At 38.6% G+C, this 13,937-nt stretch overlaps 1 protein-coding gene across 1 annotated transcript in view; it reads right to left on the bottom strand.

Moving 5' to 3' along the window:
• Positions 1–597: 597 nt before the first annotated feature.
• The window catches only part of LOC139751339 (serine/threonine-protein kinase Nek8-like), a 180,171-nt gene continuing 166,831 nt past the window's right edge, over positions 598–13,937 (bottom strand). The window contains 3 exon segments of the mRNA XM_071666693.1: positions 598–4,910; positions 6,737–6,894; positions 13,045–13,168. Of these exon segments, the coding sequence (XP_071522794.1) occupies positions 4,755–4,910; positions 6,737–6,894; positions 13,045–13,168 (438 nt within the window). The 3' untranslated portion in view covers positions 598–4,754.

Raw genomic sequence — 13,937 nt, 5'->3', positions numbered from 1 at the left:
CAGCTGTGTCCGAGTCCTTGCTAGTCACCATGGTCTACACCTACTTCTATGGTGCCCATCTTAAGTTCAATTTGCTTGACCCAGTGGCATCCACTGCTCCTGTTGTTGCTTAACAACCATGGTGGTCATGTTCTGATCTACCCATTTCTCCAGTTGGTTGAGCTTTAGTTAGTATTAGTCTGCAGGCTCTTCTTACAAGTTGTTGGGCAATCTGGTCTTCCCAATCCTCCTGCTATAGGAGGTGCTGTTTGGGTGCTCTTTCTTTCCCCTTTGCTAATCCAGTTGCTCTACTACCCAAAGGCTACACCTATAACTCCAGCTTCATTGTAATTAAAGCTTTTGCTTTTAACAATTTAAAAATTGTGATCGCTTCCACAATGAACAAATTATATATATACACTGTGGTGTATGTCCCATGAAGGTGTATTCCAAACGGGATGCAATACATCGCATATCGAAGCCTCTTCAAAACCAAGGGGAAATAAGGTAACAATGTAGTTCCTGCATCTGGAATAAAAGGGAATCTGGGGTCATGAGATAATGCAGAGTTGCTGATTTCAGAGGCATAGGAATATCATGTAAAATAAAACTACAGTCATTAGAATCTAATATGTATATACATGATTACAACTTGATACATATATACATGAGTACATCCCAATACATACATACATAACACTACCTCTCCTTTTATAAAATTAATGGATTGCATTCTTTACATCATAGAGAGAAAACATTACATGATAAATAAATAAAACATAAATATTGAGTTCTAATCATGATTAGTTGTTAGTAAGATTATACAGACTAGAAAGAAGTGGGATCATAGCAAGGACAGAACTTATGAATACAATGTTCTGCTGGAACTGTAAGTTCAATTTCCTTTGTGGAGCACTATGACTGGTTCATGATGGTAACATCCTACACTAGTGTAGGTGATGATTCTCCAACTGCACCTATGGTAGGAGGAATGGCTGATATGAATTGAGGGGAGACAGATGATCTGAGAGTCAGGCATCCATGCCAGTTGGTCACACTTGAAAGAAGTTGCTTCCAACAGTTGCTGAGGCAGGGGTAGTGGTAATGGACCTTCGTTTTGTGAAAGAGATGGTCAGGGTTGGTGTACATAGTGTTTGGCCATATTTTCATTTACTTCCACCACATAATGGTTTCCAAACTATTTAGTCACTGTTCCTAGCTGGGATGAGTTGTATGTTTGTGTCATTACTGAAGAATCAGGTATATAATATGGAACATATGCTGGTTGGTTTCTGACCTGTTACTAAGCCTCATGTAACTGGTCTATGTGGAGAGACAGTCATGAGTTCTATCACAGTCCAGATTTTTCTTCCCACTACCCAAGAGGAATGAGGCTGACCAATGGTATAATAACAGGTCATAAAGGAAGTGGAGAGAACTGAGTGATGCATTTAGATATATTTCTTTTAGATGCAGTTCATGACCTGCATGTTCTCCCATGAAGACTTGAAATACAATATGAGCTTCTCACAATATGGACCCTTGGTGAGTTGATAGTTCTGACTGTTTCGTTGAAATGTGGTCTTAAATCTTACTGGCTGGTGAGTAACTGTCATCTGCACATGTCCCTGGAACTCTGTAGATAACACTAGATATCTTTGAGTCAGCGGACCTGTATCTTTTGATCTGATGGGAGTTCTGACATGCTGATGTAGAAGTATTATCATCAGGTACTGAGATGACTATGATGTGAAATAAGACACCAGTATATATAAAGTGCATGGTGGCCCAAGCACTGTAGCCTTGCTACACACAGTACATGTGAAACATTTTATTCAATAAATAAAGGCTAATGCTTCTTTGTCCAAGAGAAATTTTTTTCACTCTAATTCAATGGTCTTGATGCAAAGGCCATGGGTCTCTCCTCACCATAAGGCATGTGCCAAAATTGCCTCTAGGCCCACAGATGATGCATTACAGATGAGTTTAATGAGCACATCTAGCTTGATATGAATGAGAAATCTGGGTGAATCTATTTCTCTCTTGAAATAGTCAATCATTTATCGGCACTGTATTCCATCCCAAGCTACATCTTTGTTTGACAAATGACCTTCCCAGAAACAATAACTAAATCCTGAAAAGACCATAGATTTTGACAATCTTCAAGTTTTGGCTTCTGTGGTAACTTATTTTTGTCGTCTGAGACTGAGCCATTACCATCAATAAAAATTCCTAGACATCAGTTTTGTATTTACTAAACTTGCATTTTCTCAGCATATATGCACCATTTTGCTGAATTTTCATATAAGTTTCTCATAATCAGTTGTTCTGCTCTTCTTAAGAATGTCATCCATAAATCAAACATTCTTTAACAAACCATTAAAAAGGTGATCCATGGTCTGCTGCTAAAAGGCAAGGCTGCTAGAAATACTAAAATGTAGATGTGTAAGTCTAGAAAGGCTGAACAGGGTGCTGACGAAACAATAATCCTAAGGCTTTTTCTCTATAGAACAATCTTAGTGAAAAACTGACATGCTGTCAGTGCTGTAAACAGTGCCTCATATTTTGGTAGTGGATGCTGAACCACCTGCATCTGTGGACTAAACATTATTCTGCAGTCCTACATGTGCAGAGGGTGCCATCTTGCTTAACAAAAGAAACTATGGTTGAGTCCAAATCCAAGCATGGTATGTTACACTCACCTTAACAGCATTAGCCTCACCTTGAGTAGTGTTTGCTCTACTGTGAACTTCAACACAAATGAAAGTGTGCTAGAGGATGGAGCTCTGGTTAGGCTCCCTCGCCATCTCCAGACATTCTTTCAAAGTCAGCCAGAAAAGCTTCAGGAGAAACTTTTTCTGGTTCTACCTAAACAACTTCGGCAACTGTGGAGAATAAACACATACCCAGCCAAAGCCACACAACAAATCATCTTAACTATGGTTATGGGGAAACTGCTGTAATGGTTACTGACATCACCAACCACAACAGAAGCACTGTCTTGCATGGGGAACTTAGCAACTTCCTCTAACAGCAATGTCATATCAACTCTGGAGCCCAGTTACATTTGCAAAGGTTGGCCATTTATGGTTGCATCTACCATAATTACGATCTTCTGGTGTTAATTTAATCAATGATGACCACAATAGCATTATCACTGGTGCTTGTATCAACACTGGTATAGGTATTCATATCAGTGCCTAGACTAAGAGATTGTGAATGCTTATCACAACTGTCTACCAGGCCTCTAAGGTGTGCAAAATGGGCAAACTTATTACATCTGTAAAAACCCTTGTAAGGTGGAGGACACTTATTTCCATCACTAGAATGATGTCCCTCACGAGTACACCATTAATACCTCCTGGCAGGCTTAACTTAGTTAACTGCACTGCACAGGTGTCCTTGTGAGCCATTTCCACCTTTACCTGACTCCTATGACCTGTGCACACCACTGTTATTATGACTCTGCTTTCCTTAGTAAGAACCAGCACCTATTCCTTAGGAGTGACACAGTTTTGGTGACAGATACCTAATCATCATCTACATACTGCATCAAATGTTGGGCACCTCCATCCTTGTAATAATTGTAAAGCATATTTCCCATATTTCCAATTTCAGTTAGGATATTTGCTCGAGTCTCTCATCTAATCTCCATCTTTGTCTATAAACCCACAGTGTTCTGCTGCATTATGTAATCTAATGACAAAGGAATCTACCACATCATTTGGTTATGGACTCTGTGATTGACTTTATATAGAGAAAAAACTTTCAATTTCTCACAACTGAAATATTCATTTGGAAACAGTAGCACCTTCCTAGGATTGGGTTTATCACCTTTTGAGTTATAATATACTTTTACTGCTTCAGAAATGACCAATGATAAAGCTGATGCAGTTAGTTTCTTTCTTTTGCTTTGGAAGTATCAATGCCTTGTCATTTTTCTCTACAAAAAAAAAAAAAAAAATAATGCCATGAGCTGAACCAGTTCTTCACATCTTGCAGGCCTACTTTAACAAGAAAAAAAATCTCCAGCCTTTATAGGAATAATTTCCCAACTGATACTGACTTTTACTGTGGAGGAGTCAGCTGGCAAGGGGTCTCCTTATTCCAGCCTGCAGATCCAGCTTCTTTACTCCAACATGGCACAGTGTCAAACATCCTCTGACAATCCAGGAACAAACAATCTAAACATACATTTTTGCTGTGTAAACTGGAGCTCTCTCTCTCTCTCATAAGTCTAAATGATTTCTTACATATGCCTTCCTTTCTCTGAAACCATGCTATCTCTAACAAAGTTTTCCCCTTTGCAAGGAACCATCCATTTCCTTTCATATAATTTTTTCTGGCAACTTCTTTGTCTTCATCTCATTTAATCACCATATATTTCATTTGTGCATTTTCTCTCTACATGTCAGGGTACTTGAGGACAGGGTTGCTTCTGCACTTGTGAGGAATAAGTGGCTGGTGGGAGTGTAGGATGTGAGGAACCCAGTATTACTGAACCTTACATTTTATGCTAGTGGCCTGGAGGAAGGCTTGTGAGCATTGCAAAGTTTGAATGTTAGCTGCATGTCAGAAAAAAAAAAATAATTTGTGGAAAAACTAATCCCCTAAGACAATTCCTTGAATTGAAGATTTAATCCCAACATGAAAAAGCAGGTAAAATGAGTCTTTTTTATAATGGAGACAATGATTTTGACTGTTACCTGATCTGTCTTTCCTTTATAAATAAACTGCATCCCTCATCATTTCTGTCTCTCCTTTATCTATTCTTGTTACATTACACTGCAGACAGCTGAATCTTTGCCAGGGTTGTCTTCTACTGCCATCTCTCTGAGCTTCTGGTCTATGATACGCTGCTGCTGCTGCTGCTGACGCTGAAGTTCCGTCCGGAGCTTCTCAATCTCTTTGTTGAGCGCTTCCTCTTTCTCCTTTTTCAAAGAGAGATCAATCAGTCACTGGATATAAATTTCACAACATTTCTAATAAATACTGAGTAAGCAACTGCAATCTTTGGTTGAAACATATCTAAGATTTTTATTACAAATAAGAACTACAATATGTACACATTAATTCAGTATGTTCCTGCCTTACATTTTAAGAGAGGAAAAATTCATCTCCCTTCCAGAATTCAAGTCTTACTAATTCTTACATCCTGTACCATGCAAGAAGCCATCCACCTGCCTATATAAGTACTGTCATGTGATGAGAGTTGGTATATGAGGATGAACTTCTTGTGACTTTTTTTGATATATGGTAAACTCTCACTACTGTCGCGCACTCTCTGTATCATCACCCTTTACAATCAGTTCATTCATTCATTACAGACATCACTGTTACAACTAGAGTTTCATCTAATTCATGTACTTGTTACAGATTCCTTGTTTTCTAAGAAGGAAAGAGGATGGTATTGTAAGTCAATCCACACATGGCCATTGTCTACACACAAACTTTGGAAAGAAGCAGGCAGACAAAAGCCATAAATCTAAGCCTTGGTGTGAAAGACACAAGCAGATAGCTTAAAAAGCAGTGGCCAAAATAATACCTGAAAAACAGAGAAAAGGCAGCAAATCACAACAGGCAAAAAGACTTGGTTGGCAACTGGTAACACCAACAGAAAGCTAGGGAAGGAACTTCCTCAGATATATGAGCAGAACTCTGTAATTGGGTGAATAAGACACCTGTAAATATAAAATAGCCACTCACAGGAAAATACAGTAAACCCTCAATTTAACAGACCTGGCAAGTAATAATACATTAAATAAAAAAAAGGATAAGAAAAAATCTCAATTGCCACAGCATGCACATTTCATATTGCACTTGTTTTTGGTAACATGGAGTAAACTTGCTTTGTTTCAGTCTCAGTCTGTCTCAAGCCATCATGCAGTCAGGTTGTATACAGAGAATTTTGTTTATTCATCAAATAATTCTGCAATCCTTACAATAAATGGCATCAAGTGATAGAGGAGTTAAAAGAAAGCATGTGAATTGTATATTGAATTACTGTATATTGTATTAAAAATAGCCCATAAGGTAACATTCGATTTAATGGACTTTCAGCATTCACAGACACCTCTTCCCTGCTATTAGTTCATTAAATTGAGGGTTTACAGTAATTATGAAAATTGTACAAAACCCCAGCTTTTGGAATGCAGAATTTGTGACCATAATTATGTGAGGTTTTCTGGATAGTGAATGATATGGTCATGCCCAACATGTTTAAGTCGTTGGAGTGAACTGTGATATTTTGAAATTGAAAAGAAGGGAACAAGTCATATTTAGGAGCTATGGGCAGAAATTACAATTTAGCACTACTGAAATTAAGCAGGTTACTGCTTCACCATTCTGAGATCCTGCACGTCTGAATTAATAAAGAGATACGTATAGCATGAGAAAGAGAATGAGTATTATAGCAAGGATAGGAAAGCAAATGAGTTGAAGACTGTAATGCTGAATCATCAGCATAAGAGTAAACAGGGTTAAAAATTGAGGAAAATCATTTACAGAGAGAAGAGATATAGCAGGCAACAGAACAGAACTCTGAAGGACACCACTCTAAAGGAGATAGGTGGTGGAAAGTTTCATCAACAGTTACTGCAAAGGACAGGCTAAAGAGCATGACTTACATGTGTCCACACAGTGCAGAATGACATAATGGAATAACAAGCCTTCACAATGACTAATTTACCCTTCTTGAGCTTTCATCCACCATCCTGGCTCCATACCACCATGCTCCTAACTTCCACTACTTCACTACCTTGGCCATTTTCTTAGCTTCTTGTTGTATCTTGTTCTCATTGTTCCTTGATTTACCAACCCGCCTTGCCCTTGCTTCCTTCTTGCCCTTCTGCTGCTTGCCACTGTCAGCTGGCTGGGGGGAGGGAACGAAGGGTGACCGTGCTGGCTCTGTTGTTTCTGTGGGAAAATGCATTATGCAATGAAAGATAACTATGTGGAGGCTTGTTGGTCTTATGAATAAAAACTTTACATTTGTAACATTAGAATAAATATTCTATTTTTTTGCTGGGTATGTCAGAGGTACTATTCTTCCTCGTATAGCCAGAACTGGCAATAAAGTTAATAAAAGTCCTAAGATTACCTGACTCTTCACCTAAGATGAGGCCACTTCGCTCATCAATTCATTTCAAATTACATTAGTGTAGTATTCTAAGTCACTCAGAATGATACACTGGTCTTATATCAGTTTATGAGATCTGATGTATCTACAGTGCTAGTGAGAGCAGTCTCAACTGTTCATTACATAATGGTCTTATACATGGAACACACAGTGCTAACTACAAAGGTCTTACTATCTGAATTATACAATAATAACTACAGTGGTCTTATTACCTGGATTATACAATGTCAGCTACAGTGACCCTAATACTTGAGTTTAACAATGGCAGCTTCTTTGCCTTATTATCTTGGTTACATAGTGTCTGCTAGTGATCTTATCATCTGGTTTATGTAAAGTCAGCTAGAATGCATGGCCCTACTATCTGAGATTCTTTTGGACTAGAAATTCATTCTTGGTATCATTTGAATTCCATAAAACTGGATTACGGCTGCTTCTGTTTAAGTTAAAACAAAATATAGATGATGTCCCTTAATATTTGACAAAATTTAAGCTGGCCAAGCAAAATAGAGAATACAGATGACGCCCCTTAATATTTGATATACAATTTAAGCTAAGCTAGCCATCTGGTGTCAGGAAAATGATTTCTATGTATCATTAGCACATGTGGCAGCACCATACAATCCTTTCATGCTTAATAAGGTAAACCCTTTGGGTATGACATCATTCCATGAAAACCAAAACCATTCTTGTTCTCCAATAACTTAACCTTTTAAGTATGATGATTTTTCTGCTGTGTATGATAAATAAATCCTATCAAAGTGATGGTTTAAACCCTTGAGTAAAATATGTCAACTCTAATTTTTGACAGCTGTCTGCAAGTGGATCCATAACATCATGAGAACCAATGAAGCTACAGTGCCAGGGTACTCATATCTAAAGCAAAGTTGTAAGGGTGGTACTGATGATGATCATAATGATGGTAAAGCTGATGGTGATGGTAATAGGGTTCCTAGTGGTGGTGGTGGTGGTCATATCAATGATGCTTCTGCTAGGGTGTCACTGGACTCCTCCTACTTATGGTTACACCGCCCATGAAAAGTCACCTTTGGTGAGGCTGTATCATCATCTGTTGATGAAAGGGAGTACATTCTTGTCAAGGAACTTCTCTTTCCAAAGGAGTCCAAAATTTCCCTGCCAATGGAGGAAGGACAGCCTTGAAGCTCGAGGATCCCCTTACATGAAAGGGGTCCTGGTTTTACATAATAATTATAACACAATAATATTATACAATAAAAATAATTAAAGTAATGGTGATAGCATTAGTGATGGTGATATGGGAGTGAAACCTGAGGTAAGTGTGGATCAAAACTGAGTGGAACTAACAACAATGGTCTCATATAACAGAAAAACACATCTTCCCTACACTCTTATGTATTTGAATTACAATGCTAACATCTTCCCTATACTCTATGTATTTGAATTAAAATGTTAAGCTCTGAGTCCCACTTATATCTTGATGTAGGCATCCTTACCAGATGCAAAAAAAAAAAAAAAAGCTGGTTAAAATATCTTAAACCATAATCCAAAAGAACTAGAATGGTATGTGAAGGGTAATTCAAAGTAGGTATGTTACTTTTCTCTAAACACAGTGGTTTTATTATCACTATTAGCTAGTGACTGCAATTCAACATAACATGAAAAGAAAAAAAGTATTCCACTGAAGCACTTTAGAGAGGATGCAGCAGCCACAGTAGAATGAAGTCTACCCCTATACTAAGAACACTATTATCTGGTACTAGAAACATGAGGTGTTGCCATTATAGTGCTAATGTATGGGAGTAGTGTCCCTATTGTATGTAATTTGCAATAATGCTACAACTGTAATACTAAGAAGCAAGATGAATGCCACAGTAGTCCCTCAGAATGGTACTGTTGCTACTATGGGGCTAAGGAATGTTTAAGCTGCCTCTACTGTACTGTGTTGCCATCATAATGCTAAGGGGTGGAAATGTTGACACTATGGTACTTCAGAATAGTCATGTCACTTAAATTCTGTAATAAAATAGAAAGGTGGCAATTCCACCCAAGTGCTGTAAAATATTAATGCTGCTACTCAAGTACCACCTTCTATTATAGTATTTAAGTGACATAACTATTCTGAAGTGCTATAGTGTCAACATTTCCACCCCTTCACATTATTATTCATTTTTATTTTCTATGTTGAAAGTTCCAGTCACGGACAAAAGTCCACATTAATCAAAATACAGAGAATTTTGAAATGGAAAAAGAAAAGACAAGGGAAAATATTTACAATTTCTGAGTAAGTGAAATCCTGTCTTTTGAAATGTGCCAAGTCACAGTTATTGGGAAAGACATGAGAAGGTAGAGAGTTCCAGATCTTTGAAATATAGGGAAAGAAGCAGTTATCAAAACGGCCCATCCATGAGTTGCTGATGGCCACACAATAATCATGCAATGTAGCAGCTTGCTGAGTATTGCGTGGTTTAGCTAGTGGTGTGGGGACATAAGCACCCAGCTCTCATGGGCAAAACTACAGTAATACCTATAGAAAAGGGAAAGTGAACCAACATTGCAGCATAGGGCAAGGGGGGGGGGTCAAGTGTGAAAGTTAGCCTGGGACAGTTCATAAGTTGGATCACTTTTGACTTAACGATGTCAAGAAAAGATGTAGAGCTAGAACCACCTAAAATGTGACAGCAGTATTCCATACAAGTTTAAATCAATCCCTTGTATAAACGGAGCAACTGTTCAGAAGAGAAGTTTCGACATCTAAACAGTACACCTTGTTTTTAGAAGCGACTTAGCTATTCCTGTCATGTGGGGTTTCCAAGAAAGAGTGGATGTAACAGTAATGCCAAGTATGATCAGTGAGTCAAGGGGTGGAATTACAGAGCTGTTTACAGAGAGACGAGATTTGTGAGTTGTTTCAATAGAGAGAGATGGGTAGAAACTGGGTACTGGAGGCACCAAACTTAACAAAATTTTGTGTACCCCACTCAGATATCCTGTCCAAGTCTGTGTTTATTGAGGAGGCTGTGTCAAGACAAGATGTAGATTGGGAAAAGAAGGAGCAGAAGTGAAGGATATGGATAAATGCAGAGTTGATTTTTCAGTGTATGAAAGCATTGGATTATTTGTGGAGGAGAGAAAATTGTTGAAAAAAGGAGATAAACTGTAGGAGACAGGACATATCCTTGAGGGCACTGCTGTTGATCGAGAAAAGGGGGAGGCTGATCCATCAACAACCTCAAAGATAGATCTGCTTGAAAGGAAGCTAGATATGAAGGAACAAAGTGAGGGAGGGAAGCCAAAAGAGGGGAGCTTAGAGATGAGACCCCGATGCCACACCCTGTCATAAGCCTTATGTATGTCAAAGGTAAGTACACTTGTCTCTCTAAAATCCTTCGGGGATGATGACCAGACATTAGTAAGAGAAGAAAATGAAAAGTGGATCTCGCCTTACAGAAACCATATTGGTGATCAGAGAGATGACAGTGATTTTCGAGGTGTTTAAGGATATGGGAGTTGAGGAAGGATATAAAGACTTTGGAAGTGGTAGATGTCAAAGCAATAGGATGATAGTTAGAGGGGTAAGAGTATGCTTCCAAGGAAAAGGAAAAGTTTTGGTTTTTAAAGGAAAAGCTTTGGTTTTTAAACAGAAATGGACACAAGAGCAAGCATAGGTGCAAGTTCAGTGGCACACTCTTTCAGGACCATATGCCTTGTTTGTGCCCAGACAAAGATGCACTTTTCAGACAATCTGAAAAGAGATCGGAGGAAAAGGCATAGGATTAATAAGAGGAGCATCTGGGGTGAAGGAATGCTAGTCATCCAAGGTGGAGTTAGAGGAGAAATGGGAACCAAAGAGAGTTACTTTGTCTATGGGAGAGACAGCTATAATACCAGGGAAGACAGAACAATAGAAGTTGTTAAAGATGCCCTTAGCTAAAGATCAGAAAGACCAATCAAAGGATGACGAGGAGAGGCTATTGCACTTCCTTTGAATAAAGGAATGCTTCACCTTACAGATGATGTGCTTGAAGTGATTATGGGCAGTGATAACAGCTTATCAGGAGCCAAAGGAAGGACAGTGATAACAGCTTATCAGGAGCCAAAGGAAGGAGAGTTTTTCCAAGCCCAATATTCCTAATCCCTTGCCTGAATGGCCTCAGAACAGGAACGGTTGAAGCATGGATTGGATGAAGAGGTCGTCCATTCCCACAAGAATAACCTCTACTAGGCATTTGGTGGAGACAGAAGCTTCACCACATAAGAGACAGAAATTTACCTAAGGAAAGTCAGAAAAGAAGTTATGTAAGTTATTCCATCCAGCTTAGTTGAGGTCCAGTATTTATGATTAGAAGGGGCTGCTGGAGAAGGAGGTGCTGTTAGAATAGATACATTTATGAGAGTATGATCAGATGATGCAACAGAGGGCAAGATTGTGTATTTACAGCAGGATGGAATAGAGGTGAAAAACAAATCCATATTATTAGGAAAGTGTCACAGCAGTCAAGAATATGGGTAGGGTGGCAACATATCCATTCCTGAGCCCCATAATCTACATCTTCACAATGAGTATCATTTTCACTATGAATGAACTATATTCACGACAGGTGCTCCATGTGTACTAAAACTGCACTGTAATAATCTATGTGCGATGAAATCAAGATTGCTATTAATTCACTTCCGTCACAAGTTTAATGCAGTAAGTTCACTGGAAGTGTTTCTTGTCAACTATAAGAACTCCATCACTATAATAATTGATCCAGTGACCTTGATCTCTAACCTCTTGAGAGTAAAATCCTAATAAGGCATATCATTGAAAAGTCAATTATGCTCTGTCAAATGTTTTTTTCCATACAATACTGTATGTGTTCAGCAGTTAGAGAAATAAAGCTCCTATTATAACAGTAAAACTTAAAACCTTTAAGTTCAGCATGCTAACCTAGATAACAATAGGGAGTTCTTTCTATCCAAGAACACCCCACAAACTTAATCTTTCATAAGAAATTTGATTCTGAAGACAAATATTTAAAGTATCAGCAAACCATGTGACCTTCGTATATGACCTCTGGGCCACTGTGACACAGTAGAGACAGATCCCTAAGGGGAACACAATGACCAACACTGCTCGGGCAAAGTTTCACAAATCTATGCCTCATAATGTCAGAGACTGGCTGAGCACAAGAAAAAAAGGAACAGTATAAGTCAAAGACCTTTGACACCTTGAGGGTAAAATAGCTCCTGAAAAATACATCTATGAGAGATTAGCTATATTTTATGCATGTTTCATTGTTGTACCTTTAGCGGTTTTGGAGTAACAGCTTTGAAAAGAAAAATAACAGACCTTGCCCTCTAACATCTTAAAATATAAACTGAAAATAGAAACCCTTCAGGTGGCCAATCATACCATCTTTGAGCTCTACTGCTTTCCTATAAAAAGTTTTGGGAATTAGAAGTATCACAAACAGTAAATAACCTTGACTTTTGACCTAAAAACATAACCAGTAAATTTCATCACACTTAGTTGTACAAAAACAGTTCCATAATCACAAGATCTGTGAATATGAAATTTTTGTTCATTATAGTTAAACCCTAGAGCTTTAACCTTTGACTTTTTGTCTTGTCATAACAATGCGCTGCTTCACTTCAACAGCAGTCCACCTATGATATTCTACAAGGATTTCTCCATGCAAACACTTTATTATGCAAGCATGTCATCATGCAGAAAGCCTTTTCATACATACACTCAAACAAACCACCATACATTTGCACGCTAATGTTTATCCCCTTGATTAGATGATAAAAACATCATGGCAAATGACGAAAATTCTACATTGAGCCAACATGCACAGCCATGAAAAGCTTATGAGGCTTAATGGTTCCACACTCACGCAGATCCTGCTTGGCTGTCACTCTACCCTGTCTGTTGTTGTTGTAACTGTTAAATCTGTTGTTTTTACCAGGTTGTTTGGAGTCTTTCCTAGGTGGTGATTTCTTGTGTGCAGGTGACTTCTTGTCTTCTTTCTTCCCTGCTGGCCATATATCATCTGCTTCAGCCAATTCTTCTTTCAGCCAGTCAGGCACCTGCAAAGAATAAGACGAAGATACCAATGCTCAAGAACAATGAATCAGTCTATAAGATACGGTGCAACTGAATCATCTCATTCTTTTTACCACTGCAAAAAAGAAAATAGTCTTAATACAACATTTCATTATTTTTCATTAGTCAGGAACCTGCCAAAGTATGACAGCTCACATTTGCTCACATCCATTATCTCTGCATACATATGTTTAACTTTATAATGGGAAACAAAATTTGAATTTTATCCCTGGGGATAGGGGAGAAAGAATACTTCCCAAGCATTCCTCACGTGTCGTAGAAGGCGACTAAAGGGGACGGGAGCGGGGGGCCAGAAACCCTCCCCTCCTTGTATTTTAACTTTCTAAAATGGGAAACAGAAGAAGGAGTCACGTGAGGAATGCTCATCCTCCTCGAAGGCTCAGATTGGGGTGTCTAAATGTGTGTGGATGTAACCAAGATGAGAAAAAAGGAGAGATAGGTAGTATGTTTGAGGAAAGGAACCTGGATGTTTTGGCTCTGAGTGAAATGAAGCTAAAGGGTAAAGGGGAAGAGTGGTTTGGGAATGTCTTGGGAGTAAAGTCAGGGGTTAGTGAGAGGACAAGAGCAAGGGAAGGAGTAGCACTACTCCTGAATCAGGAGTTGTGGGAGTATGTGATAGAGCGTAAGAAAGTAAATTCTAGATTGATATGGGTAAAACTGAAAGTGGATGGAGAGAGATGGGTGATTATTGGTGCATATGCACCTGGGCATGAGAAGAAAGATCATGAGAGG

Source organism: Panulirus ornatus, chromosome 11, assembly GCF_036320965.1.
Source record: "Panulirus ornatus isolate Po-2019 chromosome 11, ASM3632096v1, whole genome shotgun sequence".
Lineage (NCBI taxonomy): Eukaryota > Metazoa > Arthropoda > Malacostraca > Decapoda > Palinuridae > Panulirus > Panulirus ornatus.
Note: the sequence above shows the minus strand (reverse complement) of the source record. Positions and strands in the feature narration are given on the sequence as shown.